At 36.4% G+C, this 21,248-nt stretch overlaps 1 protein-coding gene across 5 annotated transcripts; it reads left to right on the top strand.

Annotated features, from left to right (window-relative positions):
• The first annotated feature begins 33 nt into the window (after positions 1-33).
• On the top strand, positions 34-20,540 carry SYCP1 (synaptonemal complex protein 1). 5 transcript variants are annotated; one of them, XM_053933190.1, is made up of 28 exons: positions 34-168; positions 1,245-1,320; positions 1,483-1,529; positions 2,838-3,002; positions 3,397-3,464; positions 3,632-3,705; positions 4,992-5,050; positions 5,452-5,521; positions 6,138-6,211; positions 6,742-6,850; positions 7,312-7,406; positions 7,600-7,727; positions 8,169-8,236; positions 9,348-9,409; positions 10,728-10,831; positions 11,322-11,439; positions 11,693-11,763; positions 12,420-12,501; positions 13,360-13,422; positions 14,101-14,163; positions 15,098-15,214; positions 15,805-15,915; positions 16,561-16,653; positions 17,557-17,631; positions 17,904-17,963; positions 19,177-19,323; positions 19,619-19,705; positions 19,791-20,540. In XM_053933190.1, the coding sequence occupies exons 1-28, from the start codon at positions 91-93 to the stop codon at positions 19,932-19,934; spliced, it is 2,508 nt and encodes an 835-aa protein (XP_053789165.1). In that variant the 5' UTR covers positions 34-90; the 3' UTR covers positions 19,935-20,540. The 5 variants fall into 5 exon arrangements, with proteins under 5 accessions (XP_053789165.1, XP_053789164.1, XP_053789162.1 ...); XM_053933189.1 differs by having other exon boundaries at positions 7,543-7,727; positions 9,351-9,409; XM_053933187.1 differs by having other exon boundaries at positions 7,543-7,727.
• The last annotated feature ends 708 nt before the right edge of the window (positions 20,541-21,248 follow it).

Raw genomic sequence — 21,248 nt, 5'->3', positions numbered from 1 at the left:
GAGGGGCCGCTGCCGCTTCCCGCCCTTCGCGCCTGCCCTCAGCGCCCGCCGAGAGCTGCCGGCGCTGCGGCCCGCCCTTGTATCGGGGCCATGGAAAAGGAAAACCCGTTTAAATTGTTCATGCCGCCGCGCCTGAGTGCTGGGCAGGTGTCTGCGGGCAGATCCCAGGTGAACGCTCGGCCGCGGGGTCGCTGAGGGCGGCCCACACCTACCCCCCCGCCCCGGCCGTCCCCTCGGGCTGTGCTGCTCTGGAGGCCGTGGCTGAGGAGGGGGCGGGGGGGAAAGCGGAGGGGCCTTTCCCCGGGGACACGGGGACAGTGCTGTGCCCGGGGAGTGCTGCGGCAGAGCCACACACACCTGCCCTGCATGCGGCAGGACGGCTCCTGCGCTGGACTTACTACAGTGCATATGTCTAGACTGGTGCCCGGGGAACATCTTCGGTTTGAATTCCACAGATTTCTGTTGTTACTTTCTGTCAAAACTGAAGGGCATCATCTTCTCGAGCATCTGCTCTGTGTTGTAAATCCGCATTTGGTATGGGTAATTGAGCACAGAGAGCGAGCAGTGCCCCACTCGGATGCTCGCACTGGCACTGATATCTTGGTCTCACCACATCAAGTGTGCAGTGAAAATGTTCTGTCCCCACACTGAGTTGTGGGAATTCAACAAGTTATTTTTTTCATGTCGAAGCTCCTTATGAAATATGTTGAGATTCAAACGGGATATTATGACAGCAGATGAGCTAGCCGTTTACAGGATGAACTTCTGTGACTTAAAAACCTTGTAAAAAGGTATTTTCATGCTGAAACATAATCAGATGTGGTTTAGAACTGCCCTTGGAAGTAAAGCAAAAAAGAAATATCAACTACTGGTCTTCAAAAAAGTAATTTGTCTCCTTGAGTCCTTTACCATGTGCCTGCGCCCAGACAGGCAGGAGCCGCTGAGTTCCTTGCATTGAAAGCTTCCCCTTTGGCCACAGTCTATAAAGCAAACTGCAGGAGACCAACAGTTTGGTAAACCACTGTGAAGTAAGAAGCAAGCGAGTTCCAAAGCCATTACCAATTCCTTGGGCTTTGAAAATTGTAGGCAGCTGTTTTATTAATGAAAAATTCTATTTTCATTAATATAAAAATTCTGTTTTCATTAATATTCTATTTTCTATCATCTGTAGTGATTTTTTTCTGGATTTTATAATTCTTCTTTACAAATCTACCCATAAGAAACTAATTTTTAAATTTGTGCAGGGTTTTAACAAATGCTCAGATGATGATTTTAAGTTGCCATTCAACATGTCGAACCGTGGCGAAATCACTGATTCAGGTACAATTAAAATATTTACCATGTACATTCTTTAGATTTTTATATATTGCCAAGTTTTAATTTTCATGAGTAGTCTCACAGTTTCCTATCTGTAACTGTTAAGTACAGTTTCACTGTTTCTTTTTTTAGAAATATATTGATCAAAATCTCTTCATGTTTCAGATACAATTTCACAGCAAGTAAAACTTTGCTCTGAAGTAGATGAAGAGGTCAGCTAAGTATCAACTCTGCATATCTAATTCCTTGGGGTATTTTGAATTTGTTCCCAATCAGTGCCTAAAGCATTATTCATTAGGTATTTCAGGACTAAAGGAAGCAGTCAAAAGGGAATAATGTTTTCTGTCTCCTGTTTAAAGCTGAATCACTTAGAGGAGATATTTGTGATTTAGTGAACATGCCTGGAGACAGATCTTTAAAAATTAAGGTGACTGCAATCTTGTTGTTGGTTTTTTCTTTGTTTGAAGTGCCTATGAAGTCTGTGAGCTTTAATTAGAGTAAGATTTAAACCCTTAAGTATCCTTGTGGAACTGGTTCTGAATATTCTGTTGAGGGGCAGAAAGGTTGAAGTCAGAGTATTCTTTGGAAAACTGAAGTAGATTATCCCAATTGCCTTGTCTGGCTTTATTTTATCTGGAAAACAATGAATTTAGTGGTTTCTTCAAGCACTGGATTCTTTTCACAGCGTATTTACCAGCATATTTCTGCTTTAGCACAACTCAGTAAAGCTCATTCTTTTGCAATAGCTTCTGTACTTTCAGCTACAAAACACTGTTTGCTACCACAAAATAAACCACATTTCTTGCGCTCTCCCTGCTGATTTTCATATCCCTGAAGACCAGACGTTTTTAATTCTAGCAGCTTTTAAAGTACCATCAGGACTGTAACAATATTGTGACGCAGCCAAAACAAGGACGGTGTTCAGGGGTGTTGCACATGAACCCCACGGCCCTTTGGGCGTGCGTTGCTCTTTCCTGCCTCGACCACTGGCCCAGCGCTGCTTGTAGGACACTTTCAAAGTGTCCTAAGGGCATGAGTGTGGTGGTTTTTCTTCCTGCTCTGTGTGTGCATTAATGGCAATATCACAGGTACTCTTGGGCAAAGTCTCTGACGCTGCTTTTACTTAACTCAGCGGTGTCTGTCAGAAGGAGAGGAAAGAAATGGTGTGAAGAACCTACTAGAAGGAATTTCGGGTTCATTGACAATTCTAGCAAAAGTTTTATTGGTTTTGGTGGACTGCAGTTATCCATGTCTTTAAGACCATCTATTGATGGTGATGTCTGAAGGTGGTTTGGGATATTTCATTGTGTTTGTTTCTCCTATGTGCTCTGTGATGTGTTTTGATATATACAGAGAAGATGCACAAAGATTTAAACTTTGGCTCCTGATCATATATAAGCATATATCACCATCTGTGGAAAAATATTACTCTTGTGATGTTTCTAGGAGATAAATATGTTATCTACAACAATATTAATTAGATAGTATTTGAGATTAAATTGTGGAACCCGTTTTAATAGAACACAGGAACAATGAATGAATTGTTCTCAAAACTCTACAAAGAGGCTGAGAAGATCAAGCAGTGGAAACTGTCTGTGGAATCAGAACTAAACCAGAAAGAAAGAAAACTCCAAGAACATACAAAGATTATTGAGGCACAGAAAAAAAACATTCAAGAACTGCAGGCCAGTATTGTATAGTATACATTGAATAGATGAAGTTAAGTGCTTCCTGATTTAGTATGACAATATAATTGATACAATTAAATAGTAAAGATTGTTGCAGTTTGGTTTGTGCCTTGAGAAAATGATTATTTTGAGAAGGTGCACGCACTTCTTCTCTGTGAGTGTGTGTATGAAGAATATACCTGTAAGTGTCTCAGTTGCTGGTAAATTATTGTTCATTAATTATTACATCTTTAATGCAAAAGATGACTCAGCATGTAACACCAGATAAAACAGACTTCTGCCTACTGATGCCCAAAATTACTTTTTCATGAGGGATTTGAGAAGTCGAAGTGCATTTCTAATGTAGTTTTCAATAACAGTGTCTTTTTGCATTTGTTCCCTATGAAATTAGTTTGAAAATGAAAAACTCCATTTGGAACTGGAAGATGAGAGATGTGAAAATAAAGATCTCTTGAAAGAGTAAGTAGTAGAACCAAGGATATACTTTTGTGGTGAAAATAATCAGTTTTCATGTAGGCAGTTTTATATAGCTATTAAATTTTGAAGGTCATTTACATTGCTACTCCTTAGGTACACAAAGTACTGTGCACTCCTGTGAAAACAAATGGTATTTTTCCCTCCTTTAGAGCTGCTGCTTCGAGGCATCTGTGTAATCTGCTCAAGGAAACCTGCACTCACTTCACAGAGAAGACCAGCAAATGTAAATGCTTTTTTATTTTTTATTTATGAGAGTAAATATACTTCTAGCTTGCTCTAAATTCACAAAGAGAAGAAAGCTCTTGTTCTGTTCAGATGAGTTCTCCAGTTGAGATCGACTGGATGTGGCTCTTAAAATGAGAAGTGAATTTTAAGTGGCTCACAAAATTAGAAGTGAAGCCGCAGGTCTAACAGAGGTATGGTTTGTAGTGCTAAATCCAGAGGACTTTTGAAGCTAGTAAAATTGTTTGCTGAAAGGTTGCCAGCCTGGGAGCTGTTTGGGTGCCTAAACAGTGATACAGGTTTGAGGCAGTGCCAACACCCCTGATTAGCCACTGACAGCCACTCCAGAGCCAGGCAGGTCTCCTCAGGTCTGGTCAGCTCATTGAAGGTTTTCAGTCCCATCCGGATACTGTGAATATATTAAGACATATGAAGTGACACTTCATGCCTGTTTTTAGGCACTAGAATTTACTCTAAATTCCCAGCACTCTGGAACAAATTTCCAGAGCTGGCAGTTCCTGTTTTCAGCCATCACACATTTGTGGAGAAAAAAGGTCTTAACCTCAAAATATAATGAGTAACTAGAATTCTTCTTGTGAAACTGAACAAACCAAGACAGTTAAAAACTTAATGAAGTTTAAATTCTTGAGGTTTTAAAACATGGTCTTGATTGGGAATTTTACTTTATATCCAAATTTAGAATTGTTATTATAATCATTAGAATTTTACTAACTTGATCCTTGGTACTTAAGAAGTGTCTATTTCTTTTTAGCCTTAATTCTAGAAACACTTGTGTATAGATGTACTGGTTTTTTTGATAGCTGTGTTTCTTACTGTTCTCTTTTTAATTGTTTTCATAGGGAAAAATAGTGTCATGTACAAAAGTGAAAGGAAAGAAGGAAAATATGGACATGGAGTGTTGTTGCAATTTTATAATGACAGTTCTGCTGATAGGAAGAAATTCAGTGCTAAACCCTAGATTACAGTTTATCAAATACTATCAACAACATTAATACTATAATAATTAATATGGTTACAGAAAAGAATCCAGAATTACACTTTTCACAGAAAAAAATATATTGGGAAGGAAATTTAAAAGCTGAGCTTGCTTAATGTGTCAATGAAATACACATTTTCCCTACATTCTGTAACTTTTAGCACCATGTTTCATAATGACTTATTTAATATGAATGGCGCTGATAATTCCTTTTTTAATTCATTATGCTGATTACGTATATTGACTTGGACAGCTGGTATTCCTTTTCTTGTACATTCTTGCTTTGACAGATGAACAGGAAAAAGAAGAAACAATGCAATTGTATGAGCAACTTCATCTCAACATAGAAGTAAGTGACCAAGCTTGATAAAAGGAATGTGAGTTGTGTGCATTTGCTGAGCTGAGTTACATGTTTATGTAACATGTTAAGATGTTATTTGTGTCCATCGTGTGTGTGTATCATGTCATGTGTGATGCAGGGAGCCGGGTTTTCAATCCCTTTTCAAGAATTATTTTTGTATTATATAAAGCACATTCACTGGAGAAAGCGCAGCGGCACGTGGGGTGTAGATCCATGTGATCTGTGTGATATGTGCTTAGTGCTGGGTGACTGCCAGACCTTCTGTCTTCTTTTTGGACTCTGTTTCACCTACCTGGTGGTTTCTCAGAATGGCTGAGGTTGGCAGCAGCCCCTGGAGAAGTTTCCAGGGTTTCCAATATTGAACTTCAAATATTAAATTTTGTTTTTAGAGAATGACAGTGGCATTTGAAGAGCTTCGTGTGCAAGCAGAGAACGACAGAATGGAAATGAGTTTCAAATGTGAGAATTTTGTTTATTGAGCTACTGGCTCAACAATTTTGTACTTCATAGCTTTTATTACATGTGCAGTCTCAGGGCAGACAAGTGTTTGAATAGTGAGCAGGTCACCCTGAGACACTGGGACCCTTCTTTTACTCATGCTGGCTGTGTTCACTGCCTGACCTTTTCTATTGTTGTTCCACTGGGCCAAACTTGGAACTTTATTTTTCAAATAGTCACTCAAAGTCCAAGTTTTGTCTGTGAAGTACAGTCTAGAGATCAGTACTTATTTAATGTAGTTTGTTTATTTAGATGATAATGCACTAGTGTTTAGCTACAGAAGCTTTAGCTGAATGCTCACTCTATATATGTATAGGCTACTATGTTCCTGTGTCATTTTCACATGCTCTTGTCTGTTTGTTTCTTCCAACAAACATGGAGTAATGGACTAATTCTGTGGAAAGCTGGCAAAAAAAAGATATTTTGATTATAAAATCAAACATTGCCTCAACAATTACTCTTGGGAAACAAATTGTACAGCTGTACAATTGCAAGCAATCTTAAACTGGAAGTTGTATTGAACTTGGAGTATATTTCAGCTAGAAAGTTAACTATGGATATTACTGTGTCTCGAAAGTAAAAGAAGAAGCAGAAAAAGTGGACAAGTTTGAAAAAGAATACAAACTGGAAGTCAGTCAAAAGGAAAAGAAGGTTTGCTCAGTTTTACCATCTAATAGGTAGAGCTTTATTTGTGACTAAAGGGGCAATGCAAGAGCCAAGTAGTGTTTCTGGGTATTAGTAAAAAAGACAAAATAACATCTGAAGCTTTATTTAAGTCAGATTCTGCTAAGTTTAGTGATGTTACAGTACCTTTAGTCCACTGGAATTCATGGTTTAGATTTGAATTGGAGAGCTTTTTTGTTTAGAGTAATGTGACTTGATCAATATTTGGCTAAGATTATATCTAGCCAAATTCATTAATTCTTTCTTTCTTTCTTTCTTTCTTTCTTTCTTTCTTTCTTTCTTTCTTTCTTCTTTCTTTCTTTCTTTCTTTCTTTCTTTCTTTCTTTCTTTCTTTCTTTCTTTCTTTTTCTTTCTTTCTTTCTTTCTTTCTTTCTTTCTTTCTTTCTAATCTAACTTGAATGACAGCAAAATGTCTGCTTGTCATACCTGGGCTACAAATGAAATTAGTATCTGTCCCTTTTCCAGACTTCATTGTGATATTTCTTGCATTTTGCTAGATTTCAGCTCTTATCATACAGAGAGATGAAAAAGATGGTGTAATAAAAGACATCAAGGCTCAGCTGCAGACATCACAAAATAAGATTGCTGACTTAATAGAAGCAAAATGTAAGAGTTCTGTCTGCTATGTTTAAATGTAATTGTTTATAGACGCATAGGAAACAGGGTCATGATAGTCTTATTCTGTTGCTGGTTGGCAGCAGAATTTTGGGGTCTTGAAGGCCTTATTTTTGTTTGGAACAGAAGCTGCTCATGTGGGATCAGGACTGGCAGAGTAGTTTTTAGGGCAAGTCAAGCAGTGAGAGCTTTTGAAAGTTGCAAGGGGAAAATACATTGCTTCAGTTTTGCAAATTTACAGTCATACAGGTGTCACTGAGGAAATTTACTTTTCAAAACTTGATTTTCAATATTTTAAGCCATCTATATTCAAAGTGTTTTATAGTATATGATGTCAGTACCATTGGTCTAAATTAAATTCTTTAAATGTATGTAATTTTCCATTTTTAGCAGCATTTTTTTAGTAAATATCCTATTTTAAAAAACATAAACATACATCTTTTTTTGTTTAGTACATGAAGAAGAAATGTTAAAGGAATCCCAGGTCAGTCAAGAACATTTGAGGGCGGAGCTGGAAGAGGCTAAAATTTCATTGCAAAAGGCAGAGGTACACCTTGCTTATAGTTTTACAGCATAAATAGACTAGATGAGTATTTGCATAAATAATTATAGATACTTTAGATATGAAGCAGCTGTAGCTATTTGTTGCAAAACATGTTTAGAAATTATATAATGTTTTGAAGGTTACTCAAAAGAACTTAGAAACCGAATTCCAGACTACAGTGAAAACATTAATTCAGGTTACCAGAGAAAAGGAAGAAAAGGAGGAAGAATGTAAAAAAATGAAGGCTTTGCTGGCAGCCCTGACAGAGGAGTTTGAGACTTCTACTGCCAATTTGAAAAGCTTGCTGCAAAAAGAGCAAAATAGGTAAATTAAAGAGTTTAAATTGGAAGAGTGATCTTACGGGTTGCAGTCTATGACAAAACCAAGAACAGCTGGAAATGAAGCTGAAATTTGGAGGTTTTTTGACACAGTGGTCTAAATGCAGAGAATTTAATGTATTTTTTTTTATTTGTGATAGTTGATACTGGTCTATAAAAGTAAATTTTTACCTCCTCCAAGTTTCATAATTCTGTCTTTAAGAAATACAGATTTTTGTAACTATATATTTGTTTACTTTTATGTCTACTGTTCTGAAGTTGTAAAAGTGAAATTTGATATGAGTTGCAGGCAGATATATCATCTGCCTGTTAAAAGGTAAATGTTCTTAAAAGTGCTTGTGGTAAGACTTTGTCTTACTGTCCTTTAAATTTCAAATGCAGTGCTTTGTACTATACATTTGGGGTTTTTTAATTGCCATTTTCTTAGATTAAAGAAATATGAAGATGATTCAAAGCTGCTTACCTTGGAGCTGCAAAATAAATCTGCTGAACTGGGTAAGGCTTGTAGAAAGGCAGAAAATGAGCTAGGCAGTAATAAAAATGTTTTCTGCTGTTTTCTGGAAATGGACTGTCTCTATTAGCTGGAGAAATGATTCTACAATACCTGTCAGGAATGCTTAAATTTATTTTTACTCAGCTGACTCCCTTTTCTTTGGCAGTCATTGGTACTGGCAACAGCCAAAGGCAGTGCTGTGCAGAGCTCCAATAGTAAGACCATCCATGCATGAATTCTCATGGAAGTAATTTTGGTTTCCAGCTAAGACCAGTAGCACTGCAGGTGCCAGAAGTGACTTCTGTAGCTTGTAGCAGATATAAAACCCTCCCATTAAGGTTTCTGTAGACCCTCCCCATGCTGGATGTGGAATGATGCTGGCAGGGGCTGTCTTTAAACACTGCTTTGATAGCATGTGGTTTCTAGGGATGTGCTCCTTAGTCCCCAGAGTAAGAGATCTGCCTTCAGGGTGGTTTTCCTGGGGTGCAGCACATGGCCCCAGATCTCATCTGGCAGATGAGAAATGCAGTTGGATGTCTCTGTCTACGTTGAGGGCATCTATGGAGAGGTGCTCAAGAGGGATCTGCTAATGCTTGTCTAGAACAGGGCAAGATGAGACCTGTGAGAGTTCCACACCAAACACGACCTTGGTGTTGTGTACTTGCAAAAAATACCAGCATTGGGAATGTGCACATAGAAAACATTTGGAAGTTAGTAACGGCTGGTTTCCTTTTTCAGCATATCCATGTGATACCTTCAGCTGTTCAGATTTTTTTTTCTTGTGGAACAATGCAGATGCATCAATACTTGGAGAATATTCTAGTCCTACAGTCCATGGTTCATTTGAAACCATAATTGTGGAAAACATAATAGGCTCTCAATTTCATTTAAGATAAATAATTAGTTTTTCTTCAGATACGGGTTTGCTAATGTCTTTCTTAATTATTTTTCAAGTCCACATTTAGTTTAAGTCATAAATTAGCTTTACAATTTCTTAACTTAATCCAACAAGTTTTGAGAACTGGGTATTGCAAAAGGGTAAATGTTTTATACTGCCTACTAAATATGAAAAAATATTTCTGTTCCATTAATTTTACATTGCATGTGCTGTAGAAGAGATGACTAAAGTAAAATGTGATAAAGAAGTGCAACTTGAAGAGCTGTCAGAAACTCTGGTAAATGTTCATTTTATTAATCTCATGGTATTGAAATTCCTCTTGCTTTGTAAGTATCTTAAATTCCATAAATAAACACCGTCTAGTCTACCTTAACATTTCTGCTAAACCTTTTCACACAAAATCTCAGTGTTTTATTTGAAGAACTTCTTTATTGCTACTGTTTTTCTTGTCTCCTGTGTTTTGGCTTTTCTTGTCTCTGATGATTTTGGTTTTTCTTATCTCCCATGTTTTGGTTTTCCTTGTCAAGGTTTTTGGTTATTTCCTTCTTTTTTCATGCCCATTCAAATGCCATTCCCTCTGGACATAAAGTTTTCCCATTTTTTCTTACTTACAGGAAGGTAACTAGCTCTGTGAACCCCACTGTGATACAGGCCTATTTTCTGTCACAGAAGTCTAAGCTATATGAAATACACTCTTAATGGAGGTTTATTTTCATTATGATTTTATATTTACAAGTCTAACAAGAAACCGTATCAGCTAAAGTTAAGATAGTGTGAAATCAGGTGTGCATTTTAGCATGTCTGCTTGTTGTTGTAATCTGTGCATTGAGTGTTCTGAACTGAGTTTCACTAATTTTCCAAAATGGGCAAATTGGAGGACTTATACTGAAGAAGAATCTTGAGGCTACTGTAGAAAATTTGCAGAGAGAAAAATTTGGAGAGAGAAATGAAAATGCTTTCCAAATGAGAGAGGTCTGAAGTAGGGCAATAGTAACATGTTTTTATAAATAGTGAAGTTACAATCATGACTTGTATACAAATACATAGAAATAGCACACAGAGCAGTGTCCCACCCTGAACTGCTCTGCTCCTCACAGTGACAGCAGGAGATGCTCTGTGCTCCTGTGTAGAGGAGCCTGACTGCTGCCCCTTGCCCTCCTACAAGTAGCTATGCCAAGGATGAAGACACAGCCCTGTTGATTGCCTTTCTATTCTGTCATATAGAACTGGAATTCTCTGATGCTTATTTGGTCTTTTTTTTTTTTTTTTTTTTTTAGATGAATGCAAAAACTTACGAAGTCTGAAGCAAATGTCTTTCTTTAAAATCATGTCCAAGGAATCTAATTTAGTAGTTTTTAGTAGACTGGGTAGTTAAACTCACAGCCGGGGACATAAACAGCATTGGTGTCAGAATTCACTGTCTCACACCACTTCCATATCCCACCAGAGATATGTAGAGATACAGTCTGGATAATCCGTGACATGGATGTTATTTGGTTCTTCTGAAAGCCTTGTGCTCTTAGTTCATGTCTGATAACCTCCATGAGTTGTAGTTTACACATGTATACTCAAAAGTCTTCCTTTTCATTTTGCAGAAAGAAATCCCTTATTTGAAAGCACAGCTGACTAGTACAGCTGAAAAGGAACAGAATTATTTAAACCAGCTTGTGACTCTGAAAACAGATCTTGAACAAGAGGCGTATGACTATTTTGAAAATATAATATTTAATTTTTTTGTATGTTACGTAGAAGTTGCTTTAATACACAGTGAAATGAACTATGATTGTTTTCTAATGAAAGTTTTGAACCACATAGTATGACATTGATTATATACTTACATTTCTAAATTACACTTTGTCTATTTGTATGTATTCTATGACATCTGTAGTTGTTCCATGTATCTTTGACTTGTTTAACAAGAAGAGAAAGTTTCTGAATTCATTGTTAAATCTTGCTTTGAACTACATCATCTTCACTAACCATTATATTTATGTAAAAGTTGACTCTGGTTTTCTTTCCCTCTTCTGTCACCTTTTTATATCCCCCCCATGACTTTGCTGCAAAGCTTTGTAGATAAAGGCCTGGACTTTTTTCAGCATGGAATAACACTTGATAATGGGTATGTTTAATTTAAGAGGAGATTTCAAATTATATGTTCTTACTCCTCTTGGCCATTTGTTTTAAATTAGGTTAAAGAACGAACAACTAACAGTGTATCTCAATAAGCTTTCACTAGAGAAAGAACAAATAGCACAAGAGAAAAATGTTGTGGCTGCAGAACTTAAGAAACTGCAAGAACAGCAAGAGGCAAGTTATAAACTTCCAGCTTTTTTTAAAGGATAATGCTCAATTTTACAAAGTGCTCAGTTTGACAAATCAGATGATGAGCTGCAACATGACATGGTTCTGTAGAGTACCTGAACCATTTTTTGTGTTTGAATTGGAAAGGAAGTGTATTTACACTTGTGAGTAAGGCAGGTCAGTGCGCTTTGGATGTCTTTGAATTTTTTAAGAAGTTGCTTTGAATTTCATTTCTTTGCTGACACGGGTCTTTATTTAGGATAGTAAGAAAAAAGAAGAAAATACAAAGCAGTTAGTTGAAAACCTAGAAGAGGCAAATGGCCAGCTAAGGCAAGTAAAAACAAATATTAGTATCTGATATTGTTAAAGGAAGTAGACTCAAATAGTTAGTTGTGTTCATATGCTGCTTTCTGGGGTTTTTTGGTGAATGTTTTTCTAGATTATATAGCTAAACAGAAATTATTCAGAATTGCTTTTGGCCAAGTAGAAATTCTCTCAGATTAGAAATACCCATTGCTACAGGAACGTTTGCCATCATTTTGTATTACATAGAAAGAGCTATCTTGTTTTGCATTAGATATCTTAGGGGTGAAGGAAATTAAAATGGAAGTTCAAGGTTATGATTAAATGTGACAAGGCAAAACTGGATTCGTGTTACTCTCTGCAGAAGTCTCTGTATCATCAGTTCAATAGACAGGCAACCTCCCATGTTTCACAGCTGCATTACAATATTCCAGGTTAGGATGTATTTTCCTTAGGTTAGCTGGAACATCTTTTTCTACTTAAAAAAAGTATGGACATTTCACATATTGACTTATTAGGCATGTTGCTTCATTTTAAGAACATTTTCATTAAGCAGCTTATGCAGTTCCCATCAACATTAGCAGCTCTTTTTAGAAAATAAAATACAGGTTTACTAGAAGTACTGAAAATAAGTTAAAGGCAATAAGTAAATATTTACTTATGCTTGTTAATTTGGCACTTAGAAATGAACTGGAGTCTTTGAAGGAGAAAATGGCAAAGACAGGTGAAGAGGTTAAAAGTACACTGGATGAAAGAGAAGAAAACGTACGTCACGATGTGTGTCATGAAAATATGTTACATAATCTGTAGGACAGAATCTAAATGTAAAATCTTTGTTGGGATTTTTTCTGCAAAACTCTGCCTGGGGGGATGTGATCTCTGCCAGAGGCTTTCTTCTTTCACAGCTGCTGCCAGCTGTGACATTGTGTGTCCACATGCTGAGCCCTGTTGTTTCAAAAGACAAGCACAGTCACTGGGATGCTTACTCTTTGTTGGGAAGTTTAATATTAAAGATTTGTTTGTTTTCAGGCAAACAGAGGCCCTGCTTTTCTGTTATTTCTTATACCCACTCAGTGATGGTTGGGCTCTGGATTAGCTTTTTATATGTAATATGAGTTTTAGCTTAAATAGATTCAAATATTTTTACTTTCTTTCTATTGTTTCAAAGCAACCTGGGGTTTTTAGCATTAGAATGGATTTCAAAATTTCCTTGTAAAAGTCAAAGATTTGCAATTATAATTTCAGATTAAGAGTATTGAAAATGAAATTTCAAGAGAGGAAAAGCAGTTGAAGATTCTAGAAAATAATTGGGGAAATTATTTTTTTCATGGTTTGTAGGGAACTACATACAATTGTATTTTTTTAAATTGTGAAGATACTGAGGGTTTTTTCTTCTTCTTTCTTAACTCTATAACCACTAAGGAACTGGTTCACTGCTATTAATTAACATCTTGTAGTACATTATGGCTAAAACTCTGATCATTCTAACACATCAGCTTGTTTCAGTCCCATTGGAATAAACCAGACTGGTGCAAGTGCATGTTTGAGAACACTTACAGGAATTGCTAATATAGGGAGTTATTTTTAGAACTTACTAATGAATGTTTGAAATATCTCTTTCAGATGAATAATTTAAAGAAACAGGTGGAAAATAAAACCAAATGCATTGAAGAGTTGCAGCAGGAGGTGTGTAGAGATTTTAAATGTCACAAATACATAAACACGTGGTATTTTGGGTTGACTTTTCAGGAGGTTTGTGTCTGCAGTGATATCTTTAGATACACCTATGTAATTTAAAAATTTTCCTTTCTTATCCTAACCCTGAGCAAATTAAGGAGTCATCTTTGGAATCACTTGATTTGTTAAATGAGCCTTAATTTGAAAAAAAGCAATTACAAAAATAATATCTTTAATAAACCTCTACTTTTTTTCATTTAGTACATAGTATTGTTTATGTACTTGTAATAAGTACCTCAGTTACCACTAGTAGAAAAGAATTCTGCACTAGCACAAATTGTAGTAACTTCACTGTAAAAATAGATAACTTGTATTTTTTGTCATGACATCTTCACATCTTCTGTCAGCAGCATCTTAGTTTTAATTCCGATTCTGCACCTCATTTGTTATTCCCTGCTGTTGCTGAGGAGGAGCCTTTCTTAAGGTCATGAAGAAACAGTAATTATCACAGAAATTAGTTGAGCATTCTTTTGTTTGAAGAATTGTTCTGGAACCTGAGCTGCACAACAGACAGTTATTTGCCTGATGAAAGCTGGAATTTTGAAGATTCTGACATTTTTGATGCAGTTAAACCATTACATAATTCTATTAACTTATTAAGGTACAGTGTTTGTTTTATTTCAACAGAATAAGGTGCTGAAAAAGAAAATTACTGCAGAAAGCAAGAAAAACAATATTTATGAAGGGAAGGTAGGTTTAAAGAACATCACATAGAAGATGAGGTGAGTGTTTTTAAGTCCCAGTGTAACTAATGATAATACTTGTTAAATACATTCTGAACTGGTTTATGGATCTGGGATATAGATTTTGCAGGAATGAGCTCATAGTTTTTAGAAGATGCTTCCATTTTTAATCATTGGGCACTGAGTATTGCACATTTAAAAGGGATGGACTTCACATTGTAATTAATTATGTTTCTAATCTGTTCCTTTCTTTTTTTTTTTTTTTTTTTTCTTTTGTTGATAGTGGACTGAACAGGGTTCAGCAATCTCATTGTAACAGAAAAGCATTTTATATATATATATATATATATAATTCATATATATATATATAAATTCTGTATATATATATATATATATATATATATATATATATATATATATTTCACTTTAGGCTGTTCTTTAAATGTGTTCTGCTGTAGCAATCCCTCTGATGGGAATATTGTGTCCAGCTCTGGGTACTGCACTTGAAGAAAAGTGGACTTTTTTGAGGATATTCATGTGATAAACTTACAAGGAAGAACTGTAATGAAAACGCACAGCTGGGAGGAAAATGTACCATAAAACCTGTGAAAATTTTATATAGATTTACAAGAGAGGGAATAAAATCTCCATCTGTATTTGTTTTTTTCTGAGGCATTCACAGCATTTAGGGTGACTGCTTAGGGCAGTCTTCCCCATTGTGCTGTTACCATTGTTTCTTTCAGTATTTTCTAACTCACTTCAGGCCAAAGTTCAGTTCTTTATTTAAAAAAAAGCTGATCTTTTAAATAGGAAACATTTTAATCATATACCTGAAAAGTAACTGTATTTTTGAGTTTCTGCTCAAAAATAAGAGGTAAGAAAAAATTATTAATGTAGCAATTCCTAAACAAACAACATTAGCAATTCTGCATTCTCAAAAGGTGAATAACTTGCAATTAGAGATGGAAAATATGAACAAGCAACATAAGGAAGCAGTTGACATCTATCAAAAAGACATAGAAACAAGAAAAGTAAATGAAAATAAACTTCGCGAAGAGGTGAGAGGTGTTAATTTTTACTGCAATTAAATTTTTTAAAATTTAATATGTTTATATGAAACTTTATTGGCCGGAGTCCTTGCTCTTACATTTCAGTCTTATCAACATAAATGGAACTTCTTGTGTATACCTGTGAGCAAAGCTTTAGTGCATTAGATGCTTAAGTTGAAGTATTTGAATATGTCTTTGAAAATAAGAACTCTGTTAAAAATTCTTTCTTTCAAGATGCAGTTCAAAGAAATTCTACCCTTGGTATAAAGTCAGCATAGTTAAATTAGATTATAACTTATCCCATATTAGTATTTTTCTGCCCACACATTTTTTGATGGTAATGCTAAGAAATGTTGGGGCAGAGTGCTTGAAATGGCCTTTTGGTTTGAAGCGAACTTGCCTGCTATGGATGTACCTTTGTTCTTGCCCATTTTAACAATCTGCATAAAAGATGTGGGATTTGAAACAGACCTTAAAAGCAAATGAAGCCCAAGTGGGACTACATACTTTGCACCCAGGGGGGGAAGAGGAAATTAAATGTAGATGTAAAAAAAATACATTGTTACATTTATGAATGAAATGCAATTTGTTACTAACAGATAGAAAAGTTGAGGTTGCTTTATGATGAAACAGCAATGATACAGAGAGAAACTGATGTTCGATGTCAGCATAAGATAACTGAAATGGTGGCACTTATGGAAAAGCACAAGGTAAGAGATTTTACTGATTGCTGGGACTTGTAATGTGGGATACCATGTTAATAACCTTTCAAAACCAGAAAAAGGCCTGAATCTGGGAAAAGGAAGATGAACACATGCTTGACTTCGCATCAGCTAAAATCAAATTAATTTGAAGATTTTGAGAAGATTCCTATGGGCAGATAAATTCCATTTATCCAAACTTCTAGGATTTTTAGATTTTTTTTTAAATTCAGGCTTCTTTGATACCCTTTGAATGCAGTATTTTTCAGTATCAGTTTGGCCTCTTTCTCTGAGGACATTACGTACTGTCAGCAGTTTAGCTTGACACATTTTAGTTTACCTTTCTATTACTCTCTTTTACAATGTATTTAGCAGATACCATTAATAAAAATAGCACAGCTGGCTCTTAGGTGCTGAACACGTATTGCTGCATAGAAATAAAGCACTCTCTGCCAGTCCACAGAATAATACTTGCATCGAGCATTTTCTGTTTTACAGTTTCTGCAGAAGGATCAGCGTTTCTTCATGGTACTTTGTGGATCTTAAGAGCCTGGTGTGAAAAAATTACTGATGTTTTAAGACTGGATAGCTCTATAATTGTAACATTTAGTGACATGTGTTGAGTTTGTTGTTGGTTTGTTTTTTTAAACACAGAACGAATATGATAAAATGGTCGAAGAAAAAGATGCAGAGTTAAAAGTATATAAAATTAAACAGCAAAAGCAGTTATCATCAGAAAGAGCAATGGTAAGGAGCACTTTCCAATGTTAAATAATTCAGTGAAGGGGCTGATGTCCTTGTGTAGTGGTTTTATACTGGCTAAGTGCCAGGCACACAAAAGAATATTCACTCATTTTTCTCTGCTATAGTTGAACAGAGGAGGGGAAAGAAAAGTTCAAGGGCTCCTGAGTTGAGATAAGGATTAGGAGAAAAACACTTCAAGGGTAAAACAGGTTCAAACTTAAATAGTATCAAGAAAATTTATTATTAATAGAATTTAAAGTGAGTAATGAGAATTAAAATAAACCTTTAATATACCTTTTTTCCTAATCCCTCCCTCTTACCCACCGACCGCACAGAGAGACAAAACATGTAATCTTTAGTCAGTTTGTGACTTCTAAAAATTGTTTTTCAGTTTGCTTAGAGAGTTTCTTTTTCTTGCTGTGCTGTGGGGTCTTTCCCACCAGAGACAGTTCTCTGTGAACTTTTCCAGTGTGGTTTTAATTTTTACGAGTAGCAGTCCCGCCCAACCTGCTGCAACGTGAGTCCCTCTCACAGGCAAACAGTCTTCCCACAACTGTTTTGCATGGGTTATTAGTTCATGGGGTGTAGTCTTTTCAGGAGGAGCTGTTCTAGTTTGGAAGCAGGGGTCCTGTTTCTCTGTCTTCTCTCTTTGAATTTCCCGCTAGACTGCAGCTTTTTAGCATCCACTCACTCCAGCACCTTTTCTCATGGGCTGGGAGTGGATCTCTGCATTCCCCCATGTGCTTTGTGAATTACAGGGAGACAGTTTGTTGTATTATAGTCCTCACTACAGCTTGCAAAAGAATCTCAGTTCTGACGTTTGGAGCACTTCTTTCCTTCCTTCCCCTCACTGAATTTAGTGACACCATGTTCTTTTACCTTAACCCTTTATTTAATTGTTTTTAGGAAAATGAGCTGTCACGTTTGAAAAGTGAACTGTCATCCCTTAAAGAACAACTGAAAGCAGAAATTGAAGAAAAGGTGGAGTCTTTTACTAACTGAGCAGTGTGGGTGAGAGATGACAACCTCTCAGTGTGGCCTGGGCTTGTGCTGTAAGAGAAATTATATAAGAAATGAAACTGAATAGAAAAACAATGACTTTTGAATGCTGAGGTTGTACTAAATCTGGTCATATATTTGTGTGAACTTTGTAGGTCTGTGATTATAGACTGTGTTCTGTAATAACACCAAGAAGATTTTTAACAACTGAATTCAAATAAATATTTACTTCCTGTCACATAACTCTTTTTTAGGAGAATCTTGTAAAACAGCAGTCTCGCAATATGATTCTTGAAAGTGAAAAGAAACACAAGGTAACTTTTACTTTTTAATTGATTTTAGAATTTGGTAGTATTTGTATATGTAGAATCAATTGAAGTGCCATGATAATTTATTTGCATTCAACAAAAGACATTGGAATGCTTTTAACTCAAAACTTCTTAAATTATAGAAAATACAAATTTATGTTCCTGAGACTCCTAAACCTTGTTTAGATCTATACAGTGAATCTATTCATATCAAAAATAGAAAGTCTCCAAATTATATTCCTACGGAAGTCAACATGGTGGAAAAGAAAAAAAAGTCTCCTTTTGTACCTGCACAGGAAGCCCCTTGGGCAGTCCAACACTGAAGTTTTGTAACTCCTAACAGTGAATTTTTCTTGTTGCATTTTTCTGCCTGTATTTCTTACTTCTCTGTAGATTTTTTTTTTCTTTTTTTCCCTGGGATTAGAAGGGATTTTAAAGGGTCATGCCATTCCATGGGGATATCAGACAGCAGTTTCTGGAAGAGCTCCCAGTGTGTAATACTTCTTGCTCAGTTGTTGCTTTGTATCTCTAGAATTGTTTTACTTAGTCTTAAAAGTGTCCATTTGTAAAGGCACTTTTTCTCTGTGGAAGAGAAAAAAGCTTATATAGCTGTAAAAATTGACAAAGTATCAAAGTAGTCCTGACTGCAGAACTTACCCTTCTTCCCTGTCAGAAGTTCACTTGTGGTTTTCATACTGGAACAATAGAGTCCAGCACCATTTTGATGTTATCTTTCAAAAAAAGGACTGCACTGGACCATTGCAATGCTTCTCAGTTTAACTTCTAGTGAAAAGACTATTTTAAGTAACACCAATCTTGACATAGCTATCAATATTTCTCTGAAAGTCTTTTCCTGAAGTTTTGTTTGTTTCCATTTTCTTAGATGTTTGATATAGTCCACATGTAGTGGCTACAGTTCAGAATAACCTGAATTTCTGCAGATGAGCATGAAGAACTTAAATAAATGTGCCATGAAACTCAGCTCTTCCATAGCTTCCTCTTCATTCTCCTTGTTTGGTGACCAAAAAAATATATTTCCACCCCATCCCACTTTGTTTGAGTTTTTGCTTCATGTTTGGATGGAAGGATAATAGTTCCACCATGTCTCTCAGGTGTCTTCTTGGACACTCAGACTGTAAACTGGGTCATGAGTTTGCGTTTAGATTCTCTACTTACCCCATAAAATACAATCTAAAAATATAAATGTTTTCTTTCCCAGACATATATTATAAAGACTCCTCCAATAGATAAAATGCAAAGTGGAAGAAGCACAAACCTGCCTTCAGAGCAAAGCACAAGGAAAAAGCAGAAAGTGCTTCTCCAGCTGGATACCCAGTCAGACAGTTCTGAGCACGCTGACCTCCTGGTAAGAGTCAGAGAACAAATCATGTGCTGAACAGTCCTTTGTGCTCACTGCTGTGTCTAAGAATGAAGATAAAGAGTTTGGACTTCCACATTCAAGCCAGTATTTACATGTATATTTTTATTTTATTGGTTCTTTCTGGAATTGTAGTTGTATGTACATAATTAACATTCTTTTTATTGAACTGTTATGCCTCATAATGACATATAAACTTTTTTTTTCATAGTTTAATATCTTTAGGGGGAAAGAAAAAGTATTTTTTAATATAGTGTAACTAAGTAACTTTTTAATTTATTAGAGCATAGTCTCAGAAGAAGAAATGTTTAAAAAATTGTACAACGATTATCCACAAGCTTCACAGTTACATTCCACAGCACCAAAAAAGGTATGTTAGCCTTTCATAAGATTAAAGCAAACAGTTAATCAGATTGTTTACAGAAACTAATGGATGGCTTTATTTTCCTTCCTAGACACCAGCTCCATCCAATGTGAAATCTCCAGGCTCTGCCCTGAAACTCAAAACCATGAGGAGAATGCGCGAGGCGGGGTGGATTGCCGTTTCCAAAATGGACAGGAAAAGAAAAATTAAAGATGTTGTAAAGTTCTTTGCTTAAAATGCAGAAATATCCACTGCTTACTGGTGCCACCACAGGGTTGTTTTTCTCTCAGAATTAGTACTTTGTTGCATTTTTCTGTCACACTCAGTGTGTTTAATACTATGTTCATTCCTTTACACTATAAACTTTATAGATCTATAACTACGTCCCCCTGCAGAGCATTTTCCACCTTTCCTCCCTTGTGCTTCAAAATGTTGGGACACAAATTAGCCAATTTTAAATTTTGAAATAAATATAACTACATAGAAAGTTGTTTCGAAGCTGTTTCTGGCATTAGAGATTCTGGTTTTAAAGAACTTCTGTTCTTTTAAATTTACTCTGTTTTTCTTAACACATAAATACTTAGTGGAAGAAATGTAGCTGTTAAATGTATGTACTTTTACCTGAAGTCCTCTTGCTTTTCCCTGCACTTTAATGGCTGTTAGACTATCTTTTTAGACTGTTTTGTTTTCAGTATGTTGAAACGGTTTTGAAACTTCTAAAATTTCAGTAGAATTACTTGTATTTTAAAAGATTTCAGCTTCATAAGGAGTAAAATATGCACGTTATAAGATTGTGAAAACAATGTTAAGATGCCATTAAATTGTTTAGCTGAAATATAAAGTGTGGTACTAGATGTTGTTACTTTAAATATTTGAACACAGACAGAAATCACCCACCAGCCTTCCTAGGGACCAGCAGAAGTGTAAGGATAGATTAGAACATCTATTTCTGTATTAATCCTTGATTAATCTTGGTTTCACAATGACAATGACAAACCCTACTTCAGAGCCTAGACATAACAAGAAAACTACAAGTACATCTTAAAAGAAATAAAACCTGTATCTTTATAACAAAGTTACTTTAACATCACACATATAGAATCCATTTTAACATTTACGAAAAGCCAATATTATAATATGTATCAATAGCAGGCAGTACCCCTGGAGCCCCTCTGGCACCCACCTGGGGAGCCCAGAGAAAAGGGGAACCTCTGGGACTGCCAGGAGGATGGATTGATGGATCTTGGGGCCATTTCTATTGCATGAAGTGGTTTGGAGGGGTGGACAGCTGGGATCTGTGGGGTTGGGAGCTGGGAGTGGTTGTGGGGCTGTGAGGGGTTTTAGAGCAGTCATGACCCCCCGAGAGCCCCCAGAACTACCACCAGGCCCTGACTCCCCCAAAGCCCCCAGAGCTTCCCCCAGGCCCTGCCCACAAGGTGCTGCTGGGGGACAGGGATTCCATGTAGGGGTTTGTCTTCCTGGCACCGTGGGAGTGAGGGAGGATCCCGGGGCGTGTGTGACCCCCCCCCCCCCTCCCCATGCCGGTGTC

This window comes from Vidua chalybeata (assembly GCF_026979565.1).
Source record: "Vidua chalybeata isolate OUT-0048 chromosome 36 unlocalized genomic scaffold, bVidCha1 merged haplotype SUPER_36_unloc_2, whole genome shotgun sequence".
Taxonomy (NCBI): domain Eukaryota; kingdom Metazoa; phylum Chordata; class Aves; order Passeriformes; family Viduidae; genus Vidua; species Vidua chalybeata.
This window is presented reverse-complemented; position numbering and strand designations above follow the sequence as displayed.

Coding starts and splice junctions, on each gene's coding strand:
- SYCP1 (XM_053933187.1), top strand. CDS start 91: ATGGAAAAGGAAAACCCGTTTAAATTGTTCATGCCGCCGCGCCTGAGT. Junction 8,237..9,347: donor AAATAAATCTGCTGAACTGG/GTAAGGCTTGTA, acceptor CATGTGCTGTAG/AAGAGATGACTAAAGTAAAA. Junction 10,832..11,321: donor ACAGATCTTGAACAAGAGGC/GTATGACTATTT, acceptor GTTTTAAATTAG/GTTAAAGAACGAACAACTAA.